Source organism: Schistocerca gregaria, chromosome 1, assembly GCF_023897955.1.
Source record: "Schistocerca gregaria isolate iqSchGreg1 chromosome 1, iqSchGreg1.2, whole genome shotgun sequence".
Taxonomy (NCBI): domain Eukaryota; kingdom Metazoa; phylum Arthropoda; class Insecta; order Orthoptera; family Acrididae; genus Schistocerca; species Schistocerca gregaria.
Window position 1 is genome coordinate 609,144,951 of NC_064920.1, and position 19,569 is coordinate 609,164,519.

General features: G+C 38.9%; 1 protein-coding gene across 3 annotated transcripts in view; it reads right to left on the bottom strand.

The window, feature by feature from the left end:
* The window catches only part of LOC126358757 (RRP15-like protein), a 79,707-nt gene that overhangs the window by 18,420 nt on the left and 41,718 nt on the right, over window positions 1-19,569 (bottom strand). The window contains exon 5 of one of the 3 annotated variants that reach the window (XR_007566226.1): window positions 4,008-4,225. Coding sequence is in view for 2 of the 3 variants with exons in the window: in XM_050007575.1 (XP_049863532.1) it covers window positions 4,088-4,225 (138 nt within the window). In the remaining variant the exon portion in view is untranslated. Of the gene's footprint in view, window positions 1-3,977; window positions 4,226-19,569 lie in introns of those variants that run through there. The other 2 variants (XM_050007575.1, XM_050007576.1) reach the window with 2 other exon arrangements.

Below are 19,569 nucleotides of genomic sequence, written 5' to 3' on the forward strand. Positions count from 1 at the left end.
GCACTGGATAGATATGTACCCCATAGAATAGTTCATAATGGGAGGGAACCTCCATGGTATACAGTCATTGTCAAGAAACATCAAGAAAAACAGATTACTGCATAATAGGTGTAAAACAAAGCATAGGGGTATAGATAGAGAGATGCTGAATGAAACGCATTTGGCTTTCAGCAGAGCAATGTGTGATGCCTTCAATGACTATCATAGCAGAATACTGTCAAATGACATTTCACAAAATCTAAAGAAATGCTGGTCATATGTTAAGGCTGTTAGTGGTAGCAAAATTAGTCTCCAGTCCCTAGCAAATGAGTCAGGGATTGACATTGAGGGTAGCAAAACAAAAGCTGAAATGCTGAACTCCATTTTCAAATGTTCCTTTACAAAGGAAGACCCTGGAAAATTGCCCCAATTTAATCCTCATATCACTGAAAAGATTAATGAAACAAGTATTAGTGTCAGTGGTTTGAGAAACAGCTGAAATCGTTAAAATTGAATGAAGCTCCAGGCCCCGATGCAGTCCCTGTCAAATTCTACATTGAATTTGAGGCTGGGTTAGTCCCTGTTTTAACTATAATCTATAGTAGATCCCTCGAACGAAAAACCATTCCTAGTTACTGGAAAAGGGAATAGGTCACACCTGTTTACAAGAAGGATCGTGGATCCACAACATTACCATCCGATATTCTTGACATTGATTTAATGCAGAATCTGACAGCATGTTCTGAGCTAAAAACCTACCACACCTACACTTATTGTCAAAAGTACCATCATATGGGGTATCAAGTGAAATTTGTGACTGGATTGAGGATCTTTTGGTAAGGAGGACACAGCATATTATCTTGGATGGAGAGTCACCATCAGATGTAGAAGTAACTTCGGGTGTGCCCCAGTGAAGTGTGTTTGGACACTTGCTGTAAATGTTGTATATTAATGACCTTGCAGTCAATATTAATAGTAAAATTAGGCTTTTTGCAGATGATGCAGTTATCTATAATGAAGTACTAACTGAGAGGAGATGCATAAATATTCAGTCAGATCTTGAAAAGATTTCAACATCGTGCAGAGATTGGCAACTTGCTCTAAATATTCCAAAATGTAAAACCGTGCACTTCACAAAATGATAAAACAGTATCCTATGACCGTAATACCAATGAATCACTACTGGAATCGGCCAACTCATAACAAATACCTGGGTGTAGCATTTTGTAGGGATATGAAATGGAATGATCACATAGGTTCAGTGATGGGTAAAGCAGGTGGTAGACTTATGTTTATTGCTAGAATACTGGGGAAGTGCAATCTGTCTACAAAGGAGATTTCTTACAAATCATTTGTGCAACCAGTTCTAGAATATTCCTCAAGTGTGTGGGACCTGTGCCATATAGGACTAACAGGGGAATGGAGGAGTGGCATAGAAATACTGAAGGAACTGAAACAGCAAAATCTTGAAGACAGATGTAAACTCTCCCAAAAAAGTCTATTCGCAAAGTTTAAAAAACTGGCTTTAAATGTTTACTCTAGGGATATACTAGAACCTCTTATGTATCACTCAAACAGTGATCATGAGGATAATACTAGAATAATTACTGCAAGCACAGAGGCATTCAAACAATCATTCTTCCTGTGCTCCACACGTGAATGGAGCAAGAAAAAACCCTAATAACTGATACAATGGGACATAACCTCTGCCATGCACCTCATGTTGGTTTGCAGACTATAGATGTAGATGTAGACAATTTAAAAGAGACATGTGTCTTGCTATGACATTAGCAACCGAAAATGAGTGAGTCAGTACCAGTTCTCAAAAAGATATTTCATTTCTTTCTGCTTGTTTATATTCTTGAATGGATCTCTCTGCCCCTTGACCTCCAAGCACAACCAAGCTGTGATATCCAAAGAACAAGTGCTCTGTCACAGCAGGAGGAGAGGTTTATTTGCTGCCAGACATTGTCAATGTCTGAAACTGATGTGAATTACACAATATCTGCACAGACATAAAATGAGAACGTGCACACTGAGACGTTTTCCCCTCAACAACTACCTAAACAACATTTTCAGCTCTCACAAACATCATTCATCAGCCTAAGAGGATAAGAGTGGAACATTTTATTCTGAATAATCTCATGTTACACTGCAATCCACAACAGAAAGAAAATACACAGACTGGTAATTTTGCAGTTCCCATATCAGACATGAACCCTATGCCCATGGCCTGGCTGCTACCAATCACTTTCTCTCCTAATGTCCTATCTACTCAAAACCCACCAACTCATTCCTTATACATCTGTCAAATTGTATCTTTAAGTGTAACTACTTCTTATTTGGGGAAGAGATGAACAAACAAATCTGTGGCAGGACCATGTGCACCTCCATGGTACATTCCCATATCAAACTGTAAATAGGCCATCTAGAGGACACTTTTCCAGTCAACCAAAATCCCAAAGTATGTATCTGGTTCAGCTTCAGTGACAATCTTCACGATCTGGACCCAAGGCCAAGGCATTGAACCCTTAGTACTCCACAGACTCAACACATTCTCCCTCATCTGCTTCACCTGGTTCTCCTAAGCACAGGATGCCATCTTCCTGGAAATTGACCTCTACCTCTCCAGTGGCTTCATCTATACCAAGCCCAATAACCCAGCAACAGTACCTTCACTTTGATAGCTGCCAGCCCTTCCACACCAAAATGTCTCTTCCATATAGTTTGGCCACCCACAGATGGCACATTGCTGTCACAAGCAATACCTTGGATAGTAGACTGAAAGTATTACTAAGGTCCTCACAGACAGCATTAACCTCTGAACCTAGTCTGCAACTAGATTTACTCTATCATATCCATTTATGGCCCTTATCGTCTGACCACTCCCAGTAACCATTTGCAAAGGAGCAGCCCCCTCATCACTCAATCATGATTTCCTCACCAGGGCTTCAACTGCTTATCATCTGCTTGTAAATGGAGAAAATATGACATGTTAACCTTCCCTCAAAGTCTGGTAAACTATCAAGGAAAGCAAGACTGCAGCCACACATATAGTACTTGGATAATGATAACAAAATCAGTGGCTGTATTTGGATCTACCATTACTTGTTCTTTTTAATACATGCTTCCAGTTTCAACACCACATGGTGTCATCTTCAGGCCCTGAACATAACCTTCCATCCACAACCATTTTCATGTGCAATAAACAGAATCGTATGCAGCAGGCCAAAGTTAACTGAATTTCATATCTCCCATGGCAACAACAAGCCCAGCATGATCAGACAACCATGCTGGGCTTGTTGTTGCCATTGAAGGTGACTGCTGCTTACAATTCTGTTCATTGCACATTCGAAACTGTTAGCATGTATTAAAAGGAATAAACAATTGTTGATTCAAATACAGCCACTGGTTTGTTGTCATTATTCAAGATCCCTCAAAGTGGTATTCTGCCTATCTGAAACACTCACCTAATACAATCTGCTCCTCCATATCCTATCCTATGAGAGGCGCACCCACCTGTGACAGCAGTCAAATTACGTATCAGCTCTGCTGAAATTTCTGCACAGAATTTGATGTGAGCATGCCTACAAACCAGCTATCCACACCAAGAGTAGAGTTGAGTACCCTGTGGTGGATATTACTTCTTAATATTTGACTTGATGCTGAAATCATCTTGAAAAGCTAAGTACAATTTTTAAACTAATATGTAATGTTGCCTACCTTTAACATAGGAAATCATTGCTTACATAATGATGGCTTGCCTCCCTATTTTTTAAGTTAGCAGGCTGCACATTAAACTATACAAGCAGGCCATATGAAGTTATTCATTACTGAGTGCCTGAAATTATTTGATGACATTACCTTCTAGCAATGATGATAAAGACAGACACAATATATTTCTTGTTACATGGCACTCATTTGATATACACCAGCAGAAGACTGCATTTTCAAGTTATAATGTTGTGACAAAGGTTTGTGTGATTAAAAATCATAAATAAAAAATTACTAGTAGTTTATTTACATACCTTTAGTTACACAGTATTATATTACAAAATTTATGAAAATCTTTTTGTGTAGCTTGGCAAACGCTTACCAACTCAGCTACTTATTTATGCATTATGTCATCTTCGAGGTCAAGTTCATTTTTATCCCAGTCTTTCAGTTTGACACCGGTCATAAAATCATCCTGCAATACTTTCCATGTTTGGTTTACAGAATCCTCCTTATTCTCGTCCTCTTCCTCCTGAAAAATAAGTATGTTCTGTGAAATATTTTCGATAAAAAGACATGATCAGCAACTTGATCTCTATACAACTTCCCCACAGGTGCTAATGCCATTTCTGCAGTTTTCTATTTGTGGTAGAGAAGTACCTTTTCCTTCAGCCATGACAATCGACACACAAAATTAAAGTAAGTAAACAAGTTATACAGTCTCATTTCAACCGATGCAATGTTTTCTGAAGTGGCACATTCCACGAGAGGGTACTAGAATAATTTTACCAAAATTCTGTAACATTAAATTACAAGAATGGATGCTGGAGTCAAAAAGCTCTTTTCTAATACAAAGTGCATGTCAACCATAAACATCAACAGTGAAAATGCATTACTGAAGGTAGAAATCTGATACTGTAGGGCTTTGTCGTACGATTTTTAAAATAAAACATACATGACACTTGATCCACCAGACATTTAGTATGACACACACAAGACTGGTGGCATTAGTTGACTGACTAAGTTGTGTAGGCACTGGTTTTAGGTAAAATATGGTAGGTGGCACTTGCTGTGCAAACGAGTGTGTGCATAGCCGCACTGAGCAGCCAATGCTTCATTCAGCCCTCTTGCTGGAATCCTAGCTGACACACATGTATTTTATTGTGTTCTTAATTTTGAATATTTGCACATTTGTAATTTCACTGAACATTGTTATGAAGTCTGTGTCTTTTGTACATTAAGTGTATGAATTAATATGCAATATAACTGGTTCATGCTTAGGGCTTTTAGGACTGTAAGTAACAGGAAAAGGTAGAGGGACGTGCCTCCATGCCTGGGAGGTGAACATGCCAACTGAAACAGTTGGAAAGAACACCAATACTAGAACAAAGACACAGTCTGTGGATAGCCAGTGACATGGAAGCAACAGGAGAGAAGAGAGAGGCAATGTTATTACAAAACTGTAAAGAATGAGCTTCAGATGGAGTTGGGCATTTATTTACGGTTGCATGGTAAATAGTCATATGCCCTAATTTATAATTCTGTTGCCCAGAAAAGTTTCTGCAGTAAAAGCCACAGTTGCATAATTCTGGCCAGCACTACCACCACAGCAGCTCAACTCTTTGAACACCTTCTGGTAATGTAATGCACTAAAACTGTGTTGTTATGTTTGGACCAGTTTTTCTTAATGTGTTCTGAATGTGTTTCCTGAAATTTTGTGACATTTTAGAAGTCCCTACCCAGAGGTGAATTATTTAGTCTCACCTGCGTGCTTTGTTACCTTCATTGTTGAATCTGTGTGTTTTAATCTAATTTATTAGACACAGTTGTCACACTTTCATCAGTGTCTACAGTAGAATTCTGCAGTGGGTGTTGACAGTACTTTGCCTGTGTAGTGTAGTTTTCCAGAGTCTTTAGTATGCATAGGGAGTGTGATTGCTCTGTGCGGATGCAAGCCAAGTTGGTGACAGTTCGCTCTCAGCTCCAGGCTGTGTTGACTTCAGTTACACGGCTTGAGGCTGCAGTGGATGAGTATCACTGCTTTGGACCAGCCATGAGGATCCAACAAATGTCCAGTGTAGCCTCCAACTTCACTGATCAATCTGCACTGGTGGCCAGCCCAGTGACTGTTCACATTGAGGTTGACCTCTCAGTCACACTCAAGTGGGAGGTCGCCTTGGGGCATGGCAGGCTGTGAAAGAGTTCCTGAGTGGCTGAACATAAGGCCTCACTGGTTAGTCTGTCAAACAGGTTTTAGGTGCTGTCTGTGGCTGACATTGTCCCTCAGTCGCTTATCCTTTTCAGAGGAAATCTCTCAGCCTGCAAGATCTGGGCAGTCACAGAGGGTGGGATTACTGGTAGTTGGGACCTCCAACATTAGGTGCCTTATGGACCCCTTTAGGAATGTGGTTGCCAAGGATGGGAAGAAAGCCAGTGTGCACTCCATGTGCACACCGAATGGAGTCATTCCAGATGTGGAATGGGTCCTTTCAGATGCCAAGAGAAGCAGAGGATGTAACCAATTGCAAGTGGTGCTCACACTGACAACAATGACGTGTTGCTTTGGATCGGAAGAGACTCTTTCTTGTTTCGAGTGGCTATCAGAAGTGGTAAAGGCTGCCAGCTTTTCTTGCAAGGTGAAAGCAGAGCTCACCATTTGCAGCATAGTCAACAGAACGAACTACGGATGTCTAGTACATAGCCAGCTGGAGAGTCTGAATCAGAGGCTTAGACGGTTCTGTGACCTTGTAGGCTGCAGATTCCTCAACTTGTGCCATAGGCTGGTGGAGTTTCATGTTCCACTAAATAGGTCAGGAGTCCATTACACATAGGAGGTGGCTACACGGATAGTAGGAGTGTGTGACATGAGCTGAGCAGTTGTTAAGGTTAGAGGGTATTGGGGAAACACAAAAAGGACTTCAGTATCAAAAGGTGCAGGTTGAACACAGGAAGAATATAGGTATAGGAACCATTGGTATAACAATTGTAAATTGTAGTAGCTGTGTTGGTAAAGTATCAGAGCTCTAAACGCTAATAGAAAGTACTGATAGTCAAATTGTTACGTGGACTGAAAGCTGACTGAAGGTGGGGCTAAGTTCAGCTGGAATTTTTGTGAAGGATCAAACATTGCTCAGAAATGATAGGCTAAATATAGTTGGAGGGGGTTTGTTTGTGGCTGTTAGTAGTTTATCTTGTAGTGTAATTGAAGTAGATAGTTGCTGTGAGTTAGTATGGGTAGAGCACATCCTTAGCAACTGGAATAAAATAATAATTGAATCCTTTTACTGACCTCTCAACTCAGACGATACAAATGTTGAAACGTTCAAGGAAAACATGGGTCTAATTTCAAACACATACCCAATTCATACAATTATAGTGGTGTCTTTAATTTACCCTCAGTACATTGGTGAAAATACATGTTTAAATCTGGAGATATGTATAAAACATCATCCGAAATAGTGCTAAACACACTCTTTGAAAATTATTTTCAGCAGTTAGCTCATGAGACTACTCAAACGGTACATGGTTGTGAAAACACATCTGACCTCTTAGGAACATATATCCTGAGCTAATAAGGAGCTTCAAAATGGTTACAGGGATTAGCGAACATAAGGTTGTCACGGCAAGACCAAATACCATGACTTCTAAATCCTACAAAAATAAATAAAAATATATCTATTCAAAAAAGCAGCTAAAAATGCACTTTACACCTCCTGAGATATACTCTCCACTCCTTTCATATTAACAATGTAAGCGTAGACCAGATGCGGCTTGAATTCAGAGAAAAAGTATCAACGGCAATTGAGAGATTTATACTAAAATAATTAACAAATGGGAGAGCTGATGTCCATGGTACACAAAACCGGTCATAACAATGGTGCAGAAAAAAATGAAAAAAATAGTCATATTTAAATGAACACAAAATCTCCAAGATTGGCAATCTTTTACAGACATTTGAAATTCAGCAAGGACTTCAATATGAGATGCGTACAATAGTTTCCACAAAGAAACTTTGTCTTGAAACCTGACAGAAAATGCAAAGGGATCCTGATCATATGTAAAGGATGCTAGTGGCAAGACACAATCAATGCCTTCTCTGCACAATAGCAACGAAAATACTATTGATGACAGTGCTGCTAAAGCAGAGTTACTAAACACAACCCTCTGAAATTCTTTCACCAAAGAAGATGAAGTAAATATTGTAGAATTCTAATCAAGAACAGCTGCCAACATGAGTAGCTTAGAAGTAGGTATCCTCAGAGTAGTGAAGCAACTTAAATCACTTAATAAAAGTAAGTCTTCTGGTCCAGGCTGTACACCAATTATGTTCATTTCAGAGTATGCTGATGCAATAGCTTCGTACTTAACAATCAAATACAACACAACCACCTGCTCGACTTAAGACCTATACCCAAAGTCTGGAAAGCTGCAAGGTCACACTAATATTCAAGAAGCAATAGGAGTAATCCGCTAAATTACAGGCCCCTATCATTAACACTGATATGCACCAGGATTTTAGAACATACACTGTGTTTTTGAACATTATGAATTATGGTGAAGAGAAGTCAATGTAGATTTAAAAAACATCTTTCTTGTGAAACACAAACAGTTCTTTACATACACAGAACAGAGTGCTATCAATAAGTGATATCAAATTAATTTCATATTTCTAGATATCCAGAAGGCTTCTGAAACTGTATCTCATAAGTGGCTTGCAATCAAATTGTGCACTTATGGAATATCATCTCAGTTATGTAATCGGATTCATGATTTCCTGTCAGAGAGGTCACAGTTCGCAGTAACTGATGGGAAGTCCCCAAAGGGAGTGTTATAGGGCCTCTGCTGCTCCTTACCTACACAACCAATTCAGGAGACAATCTGAGCACCCGTCTTAGGTTGTTTGCAGATGATGCTGTCATTTATCGTCTAATAAAGTCACCTTAAAATCAAAACAAATTACAAAATGATTTAGAAAAGATGTGTGTGTGGTGTGAAAATTGGCAACTGACCCTAAAAAATAAAAAGAGTGAGGTACTAAAAGGTACTAAAAGGAATCCATTAAACTTCAGTTATACGATACATCAATCAAATCTAAAGGTCTAAATTCAGCTAAATACCTAGGAATTACAATTACAAACAACTTAAATTGAAAAGAACACACAGAAAATGTTGTGGGGGAGGTGAACCAAAGACTGCATTTTATTGGCAGAACACTTAGAAGATGCAACAGAGCTACTAAGAGACTGCCTACACTACTTCTGTCCATCCTCTTTTGGAGTACTGCTGTGCAGTGTGGGACCCTTACCAGATGGGATTAATGTAGTACATCGATGAAGATCAAAGAAGGGCAGCATGTTTTGTATTTTCGAGAAATACAGGAGAGAGTGTCATGGGGTGAACTTCATTAAAACAAATGTGTTTTTCATTGTGGTGGGCTCTTCTCATGAAATTTCAATCACCATCTTTCTCCTCTGATTGTGAAAATATTTTTTGACACTGACCTACATAGGGTGAAATGGTTATCATAATAAAACAGGGAAAATCTGAGCTTGCACAGGCAGATATCGGTTTTCATTTTTTTTCCATATGCTGTTCAAGAGTGGTACAACAGAGAATTATTGTGAAGGTGGTTTGATGAACTCTCTGCCAGGCATTTATGTATGATCTGCAAAGTATCGATGTAGATATGTGCCAGGTATATAACTTTGAACATGTCACTTCACGTATCTTAAGATGCTATTCCTAAATCACAAACAGTTTCAAGTGTTCACTGAAGTGATTAACTTAATTTAATACAAAGTTATATTTGCTTAAATTTACTTAATGAACTAATGCTGAGTATATTTTATTTGTTATGCATATCTGAACCTGAAAAGTGTTTAGCAAAGTATGTTGTAGGTCATATTAGTTTAAGGGCCTGACTCATGTTCTAGGTAATATACTGAATTATAAGTCTGCCCCAGTAGCTGAGTGATCAGCGCAACAAACTGTCAATCCAAAGGGCCCAGGTTCGATTCCCGACTGGGTCGGAGATTTTCTCCACTCAGGGACTGGGTGTTGTATTGTCCTAATCATCATCATTTCATCCCCATCAACGCGCAAGTAGCCGAAGTGGTGTCAAATCGAATGACTTGCACCAGGCGAACGGTCTACCCCATGGGAGGCCCTCGTCACACGACATTTCATTTCATTTTTTTTTTCACTGAATTATAATAAGTGAAGTTTATTTCAAAATAGTGTATCTATATCTTACACGCTGATCCATAGTAAGAGTTCCTGCTAAAAGAGTGTGTAGTAAATAATTTAACAGTTTTAGGGTACTTCACACTTTAGACAGTGTGCACATTATTAATCACTCTAATTTCATTAAGTGACATTTGGTTAAGGTTTATGAGCTTGTACACAGTGAAGGTTTGACTAGAACCACATTAGCGTATTGTAATGGATTCACGGTACCCATGTGTTAGTCACTGCGTGGTTCAAAAAATCTGTTAATTTTCATAACAACACAAAGCACGAAACTACAAGGTAATAAATACATTTTTTTGGAAATGTAGGCATTCTTTATGTGTTTCGGTCTCCTTAACTCAAAACCGATACACAAATCACATACATTTGCAATAATGATAATATATACACAAACACCATATGAAGCTCAGAAGTGACGCATCGCTTTCAACTGTTCAACTGCACCTTCAGCTGTCACTGTCACAGTTGTAACCCTATGGGTGACTGTCCATAATCAAACAGTAAATGATACAAGTACCTTCACAACTGGCCTAGAGAGGTCATCTCATAACCACAGGGCACAGCAAGTTCTGTGCTGTGTGCAAAGCAGCCCAATATAAGCCTTGCGTACCAGCCCCTCGGCCTCACTTATGTTTACTTGCTTATTGTATACTCACCTATGAGACTGTGTACTGATGTGTTCTACAGTTATGAGGCTTTGTACTGTTCTATACTTCATTCAGTGTTATTGTAAAGTTGTTCATTTCGAAGCAGAATAAAACTTGGTTGTTGTTACTTCTGATACTGTGTCTATACAATGTTAGAGCAATCACACTGCAAAGTGGAAAGACACAGAATATTCTTGTCACCTCTGCACATCAAACTGGGCATAATGAAGCAGTTTGTCAAGGCATTACCTGAGTGCGACAACTGTTTCACATGTCTCTGTTACAAGTTCCCCAACATGTCATGCTACATTGAACGAGAGTGTGTTCAATGGTCCTGATATTCAGAAACTAATGCTAGACAAAGATTTCCTTCATTCAATGAATGCTGTGGAGTGAGAATCCTGGACTGCCTTTAAGTGTGTGGTTTAAAACTTCATGGGAATAGCTGTAAGTGAGCAAGAGGGTGAAAAATTCCAAAAAAATTCCATCAGCATATCAAGACCATGGAACAACGATATGAGAACTTGGGATGTTCAGATGATGGGTGAGTACTGCTGGATGCTTCACCATGAGCACATGGAAATGCCCAATACGAGGAAAGGCAACACCATGACAACTAAGAAAGTATGGAATGAATAAGGTCAGCACATATTTTGTACCACATTCTCTGTATTCATCTGTCCACTGTGTGCCTATTTCAATATTTTGTTGTTTTAAATTTTTATCCTACTTTAGCATCATTCATGTGCCATATATTTGTACTACTTCAATATGTGAGATCAATATTGGCAAAGTATACAATTGGTGCCAAAACTGTGAAATATGATACTTTGAGCATCATTTTTGAATTCAAGAGGCAAAGACATTAAGAAAATCTACATTTCCGAAAAAGTTCTTTACTGTTACATTGTGTAATATATTGATAAAATCTATGTGTCTGTGTACAATAAAAGTTCAATCAAAAGTTCAGTGATACACCATAAGAGATTCTGGATCTCCATTCACTAATACTGTACTGGTCATTAGCCAACTGAAGCTCACTACAGAATATAGGGGTTATGCAGTTCATCTGCTAGTACAAGTTAGTGTGACAAAATTTACTGCTTTATCCACACATATCAATAGACCAATGTAAATTGAAGATAAATGACTGAGCCTGCTAGCGCATCCTCATCTGAATTTACTTTAGTTTTGCATTTTGAAAATTGAGGTAATTTAAAGTTCAGTATTCATTCTTGAAGTGCTAAAATTATTACGACTTGTTTAGAAATCATCTGTTCAATACGAGTTGGAGACTGTTTGTGTTTATATTGCCACATAAAATTACTATAGCTGAGGAAGATTGGTTTGAATCCTATTATTGCTTCAGATCATTCTTTTTAATTTGAGGCTATGTTAGGAAAAAAAATTCAGAGTCTGATTGCTCAACCCATTACATGCATGTTCACAGTCAAGCCCTATAAAAGGGTAACATTACTAGGATCGCAGTAACTGTGGCAATTATGTATAACTGTAAGGTAAGTCGCAGCAACATAAATGCGCCAGGTTAGTGCTATAAAATAATCAATAGATAGCCCTAGGAAGTGTGATATTATTACTATTTTAAATTTGTTATTTGTCATTGTTAAAACAATGGTAGCTCAGAAACTGGCCAAGTACTTTGTTTATGGCAAGCTTTAAAATAAATACACAGCCATTCTTAGGCATATCGCTGACTGCACAACATTCAAATTTTACCTGATCATTTACCTGTGAAAAAGCTCAAAAGCTGGCTCATGTCAACTGGGGGAAGGAAATGCTGAAAAATTCGACTGAGGAAATGCAAACACCTTATATACAGCATCATAACAGCAGACAAATCTCAAGTATATTCCTAGGAGCCAAAAACGGTCTGGGTGTGAATCAAAACTAGCTAAAGCAGTTCCAGGGAAATGCTCTCTTTTTTCTTTTTTTAAACAGGACACTGTCACCACTGCTTTAGAAGACCGAAGAACAGTTAATGCTGAATCGTATACACAACAATTTCGCGGTCTCAAGTAACTCACGAAATCATTTTTTTTAATCATTATCTTAACAATGCCATTTTTCATACAGCCCAACAAACAATTAGTTATTTGATCATTCAAAAATATCAAATTAATCCGTCAATGCTCAAATCATCACTTAAAACTTTTTTTGTTTCCTTATGTCAAACAAAAATGGTGTGGTCGGCAATTTTCATTGCCTCAGGAAATTGGTAAATTCTCATGTTGTCTTTTATGTACCAACATCAAAATGATTCCAAAATTGATTCATACACATGCTAAAGTGTATAAATTTTGAAGGCAAACTTTCTTACCACTAAAATATCTTCTTTTCATTGTTTTTGTAAAGACTTAGAAGGCTGCCCTCATAGAGGTTGCTGGGCTACACTTTAGTTAGTATGCCCCTGAACCATAACGAGGACTCACTGATAAATACCGTAGAATTCCCTCTAGATGTTTTGCTCTATGTCCATTGTCTCAGAATTACTACATATAATTGGCTGAGAATAATCTGTTGCCCACTAAGTAGATTGGTGCGCATATAAAAAGGTCATTGGCAGGATGAAGCACAGTAACAAGGGGTGGTGTGCGACAGCCATTGCGCAGAATCTGTCTGCAGAGTGCACTTCAGTGTGTGCAGAAAAGATTTAGCATTGATTTTCATGTTATTTTTGGTATGGTGAAGATACTTAGGTATCGTAATGTTTGTTATGGGTGGCATACAGCATACACATCAAATAATATGTTACCCAGTGACAGCGATAATCTTCTGAGCATATACATTATTCTAAGGAGACTCAGAAGCAGAAACAGTGGCCCAATGCCACAGCACCGTAGTGTGGCCAGTTGCCAAAGTAGGTGACAGCTCAAGTCTGTGCTGGGGGACAAAGAAAGACCGCTCACTGGTGCAACCACAAAGCATTCTCTCTCTCTCTCTCTCTCTCTCTCTCTCTCTCTCTCTCTCTCTGTGTGTGTGTGTGTGTGTGTGTGCAGAATACATAATGCACCTGCATTCTTAATGACCCATCACTACACCCAGTGTGAAAGGTCAATATTGTAACAAAAACTGACTTACAAATTAATGTTTATTGATCATGGAATCATTAAGGTTGTTAATATTCAGATAGGACACTGTTCAAGTTAAACTCAGTGATGATAAATCTTCTTGTGGAATGTGAGTTATGAATCAGGTACACTATGTGAGCAAAAGTATCTGGACACCTGGCTGAAAAAGACTTATAAGTTCGTGGCACACTCCATTGGTAATGCTAGAATTTAATATGGTGTTGGCCCACCCTTAGCCTGGATGACAACTTCCACTCTCACAGGCATATGTTCAATCAAGTGCTGGAAGGTTTCTTGGGGAATGACAGCCCATTCTTCACGCAGTGCTGCACTGAGAAGAGGTATTGATGTCAGTCAGTGAGGCCTGGCACAATGTCGGCGTTCCGAAACATCCCAAAGGTGTTCTATAGGATTCAGGACTCTGCAGGCCAGTCCATTACAGGTATGTTGTTGTTGTGTAACCACTCTACCACAAGTCGTGCATTATGAACAGGTGCTCAAATGTGTTGGAAGATGCAATCGCCATCCCCGAATTGCTCTTCAACAGTGGGAGCAAGAAGGTGCTTAAAACATTAATCTATGCCTGTGCTGTGATAGTGCCATGCAAAACAACAAGGGGTGCAAACCCCGTCCATGAAAAACATGACCTCACCATAACAGAGATGGACAAAGTCGTTCATCCTTGGGAACTACTTCACTGGTGATCGCTCTTTTCTGGGACTCATTCATTTTTAATCGTTCACCATGCATTGTGCTTGGTATATGGTTCTTATGAAAAAATTGAAAATTAGTAGCATAGGTGGCTGAAAATAGAAGGCGCTAAGAGTGGGCACTTGCCTACCCCCTAGAGTACAGAGTAATTTTCGTGATTCTGCAAAACATCTCATTTAGCCAACTGTAGCATTATATGGCTGATCGCAGTGAAATAATATAAGGAGGCGCACGAAAAATCCTGTCCCGAGTACTGACTGCTTGCCAATTATGCACTATTTGTTGACAGCTACGAGCAGAATAGATGAACATGTAATAATTAGGCAGTGAAGAAATAACAAATAAGCTAATGCAAACAACTGCTTCCAAACAATAGACGATGACTGGTAAGCGACAATGAGCAGTCTAGTACTCGGGGTCTTTTTTGTGTGCCACCCCATACCACTGAAATAATATTGTAGGAGTTACCATATTCTCTTTGCAAAAAGTAATACCATACACTCAATTACGGACCGTGGGCTTCATTTGGTTGTGAGTTGGTCTGCCTTCCATAACAATGAACATACTTTTGTACCTTGGGTCAAAAAAAAAGATGGAAAATGGTCACTCATGTGTGCCGTGACGATGTCCTTTGCATGTGTAATCACCAAAAATCTTGCCTTTTTACAAGTATTTCTTCTGCTCTTTATCGAAATAGTGAAGTAAACTGATATGCTGCTTTGTTACCTGAAAAGATATATGTATTACATACCACGTAATTTTTACGTAATTCACATAATCATTTTAATTACCAGTCATGGACACTGAATAGAATACGAAAAGAACCAGAGTTCAGAAAAGATTTGAAACAGATCTAGAATGGGCGTGCAAAGCTAATGAAACGAACAACAACTACTCAACACTGAACTAACTATGAAAAATCTGCAGTGGAACTGCGACTAGTGGCCACGCAAAGATGGACAAGTATGGCCGAGCAAGACCAAGACAGATGGGAACGGGACCGAGGCTGGAACGAGACCGGTTGACATGCCATTCAGGAACGATATCGACCATTTCCTGTTCCCAGGAACTATAAGTAGAGAGCCGAGACTGAGACAGACGGGAACGGGACCGAGGCTGGAATGAGACCGCTCAACATGTCATTGCAGGAACAAGACTGACTGTTTCCCGTTCCTGGGAACTATAAGTAGAAAGCCAAAGCCATGACCGAATTGAACAATGAAAGGCCTTACCTTAGAATTCGTTCCATGCTCATTCTGTTCATTTTGGTGAACCGTTTCTTTGGACCTGTTAGTTCGTGAACTACCCATCTCTACACCATAACACCACCGCCTCAGAAGTTTACTATTGGCACTACACATGCTGGCAGATGACGTTCACTGGGCATTCGTCGTACCCACACCCTGCCATCGGATCGCCTCATTGTGTACCGTGATTTGTCACTCAGCATAACATTTTTCCACTGTTCAATTGTCCAATGTTTACGTTCCTTACACCAAGTGAGGCATCAGTTGGCATTTTCCCGCGTGATGTGTGCTTTATGAGCAGCTGCTCGGCCATGAAATCCATGGTTTCTCACCTCCCACCTAACTGTCATAGTACTTGCAGTGGATCCTGATGCAGTTTGGAATTCCTGTGTGATGGTCTGGATAGATGTCTGCCTATTACACATTATGACCCTCTTCAGCTGTCAGTGGTTTCGGTCAGTCAACAGACGAGGTCGACCTGTACGCTTTTGTGCTGTACATGTCCCTTCAAGTTTCCACTTCACTATCACAACAGAAACAGTGGACTTAAGGATGCTTAGGAGTGTGGAAATCTCGCGTACAGACGTACGACACAAATGACATCCAATCAGCTGACCACGTTTGAAGTCCATGAGCTCCGCAGAGCATCCCATTCTGCTCTTTTGCGATGTCTAATGACTACTGAGGTCACTGATATGGAGTACTTGGCAGTAGGTGGCAGCACAATGCACCTAATATGAAAACATCTGTTTTTGGGGTTGTCCGATACTTTAGATTACATAGTGTATAATAATTATTCCAGTTGGAGAAAAGAACAAAGAAGAGCAATAAGGGCACGTTAATAAAGATCAAAGGATTCAAACTGCAACATAGGAATTTTCCCTCTCAGAACAGGGAAAAGAGAAAGAAATATAATGAAACAACAAAGTTTATTTTCTCAAGGACAGTTTTCACAATGTTTTGTTCCTATCAGCTCGAATAACATGAGGCTGGGTGAATGGATGGAAGGGCAAGACAGTGCCACAGACCCTGAGTATCAGTAATTCTGTGGATATTTACGTCCTTCAGTCTGTGGTGCAGCCCACCCTCCCCCACCCCATGCATTCTCCCAGTGGTATCATTCTCACACAACCAAAAAGAGAACCTGTAATTGCAGTTTAAATATCAATAACTTTGGAAATGCAGTTAAGTCTTGCAGCTTACAATGGTTGTCTAATTGGTACTTGCAAATCCTTGCAATCAGTAGACATTCAGGTTTGAATCCCAAGTCAACGGCAAATTTTCAGTTGTCACAATAAGATAACTTAATGGATAACAATTATATAAAGAAGAAACACATTATGGTGTAACAATGTGTGCAAAACTCTAACTTGGGTGGGACAAATTTATATTGTGGTGAACAGCATATACTGACTGTGAGAGTCACACGTTCCGAGCTACGAACGCAACTGTGTCTTACCAAGTCATAGATTTTGTTTTATGGGCTCTTTGTGAAGGAAATGGAGAGATCAGACATGTGTGAGAAGTAGAGAGATTGTATTGTTGTGAGATGCCGTTACAGTATATAGTAAATGTTCAAATAGTTTTCTGCACAAAAAAATCCAATAACTAACATCAGGTATTCAAGGTGTGTATATATCCATACCAAAATTAGTTAATTATTATGATACAGGTATTATGAGACGCAGATCGCTCGGAGGTGATGTTTGGTACGATAGTGCGAACCTGGATTTTCCACGGTCATAATTCATTGAGAGATTATCTCCAAATTACTAAACTTTAACTTGCTATATTGCTGGACTTATCATCCAGACTCACTGAACAACATAGCACTCAGTTGTATCAAACGATCTGCATAGTGAATAAAGGTTTCAGACATTCCAGGTGAAGCAGATAATGACAAGGAATTTCCACAAGATTGACACTGCGGAATACATCTCTTGATCTCGTGTGGTATTTAAAATGAATTATTTATATTTTCCAGGTTTTTAGGAGAATGAAGATAAAAGAAAATATGGAATTAAGCTAAACCAATAACTAAAATAAAAGCACACTTAAAGAGTATTTACTACTAATAATAAATAAATAAAGAATATTTCAATTAAAAAATTATAATATATTACTTTGGCATCTGAGTACAGGATGTCCAACAATTAGAAATTGTTGTATATATTATATTTCACTATTATATGCATTACTAATCCATATATTGTGTGTGTGTGTGTGTGTGTGTGTGTGTGTTTCACGTACAATAATTAATATTGGTGGAGTCTGGTCGTTTGAGCTGCTCAGTTTGAATCCCCACTGCAGAAATTCACATCGCTGCAAGCTGTATAAGGCAAGCACACACAACTATCAACATTCTTGTCTGAATCTGGAGCTATGATCTGAATAGGCTCAACCTGTACACTGTAGAACTGTGCCATATTTTCAGTTCATTTCTGTATTTTCTTCAGAAGTAGTCTTAGGCAACTATTCTGTGCATTCTTTTCAGGAGAATTTTTTATGTAAAGTAGTATAATTAGGCTTGTAAAAGCGTTTAGGTCTAATTAGCTTACGGTCAAGACTCGATCACAAATTAAAATGGATAAATGGGCATCCTCTAAAGAACAGCAAGTGATGCAATGTGTAGACAAAAGCATAAAAGAAGCAGTAAGCAAATGGCTTACTGTAGGCTTACCAATTTCAGAGAATATTAAGGAATATGTTAAGGAGGTAGAAGAACAATTAGGAGTGGAGTTCCAGAAAGCTGTGAAATTCCTTGTGTAGAGGAGACTGCAGCTTCATCTCTACAGGAAACAAATACTTTAATTTTGGAACTAGTTCAGGTGGTGTAAAGTTTGTGGTCATATGAGGCAAACTGTTCAAGATTTTCTCAAAGGTATCTTGTTTGTTTCACATGGCAATAAGTTCACATAAATCTGTTCAATTCACGAAAAACCCTCTCAGTCAGGTTCGTGCCCTGATTATATTTGTAAATCAAGATTTGTGTTATATTTGCTAGGGCTAATGTGTGCCTCCACGTATATCCGGTAAAATTTGTAGCATTGTCGGATAAAACTGCATTCGGCTTCCCAACGCGACGATTCAGAATTGATGCTGCTGTAGTAGTTTTCATTCAATAGACTGTTAAATGTTTGCTAAATACATCCAAGAAAGCTACAATATATTTATAGCCTCCTTTAGCCCTCGGTAACCATCCACCGATATTGACTGATAAAATAGCTAGCGGTTTTTCAGGAACGATCGAATGTAAGAGGCCTTTACTACCTGTGTCGTTCGGTTTTGTTTTCTGACACATAACACATTTTCTCAGAACCCTCCATACTTTCCAACATAAATCTGCAAAGTAACAGTACATTCGCACTTTGTTTGCTCATTTCCTGACACCAAAATGTCCCAAAGTGTTGTGAGTATTCGTTAATAACGTTTCCTCATATTCTTTGGGTATACACACACATCAGTTCTGATTCATATTGCTCCGGCAATGAAATAGTACATCATTCACTACCTGATAGTACTGGCTTATTTTATCTACTTGTGGATCTTCTAATTTATGTCTAATGTTTATCCACCTTGGATCACTTTGTTGGAGTCTCGTCATATCTCCACATAACTCTAAATAGTATCTTCAGTTTACCTTGTTTTTCGTCAGTAATACTGGAAACTCGTCTTCATTTTCAACCGACATGATGCCTTCTTCTAATTTTTCTGGAAGACAGGATAACGCATCTGCTATGATAGTCTCCTTTTCTCGGATATATATATACACAATACTAAATTGGTATTCCTGAAGAGCAGCTGTGCATCTTGCTAATCTCGCATGTAATAGCTTACTGGTTTGTAAAAAGCTAAGAGCTTGATGGTCATAATATACAGTGGTTCTTGCTCCATATAAATAATAATGAACTTTTTGAATGCTCACACTACTGC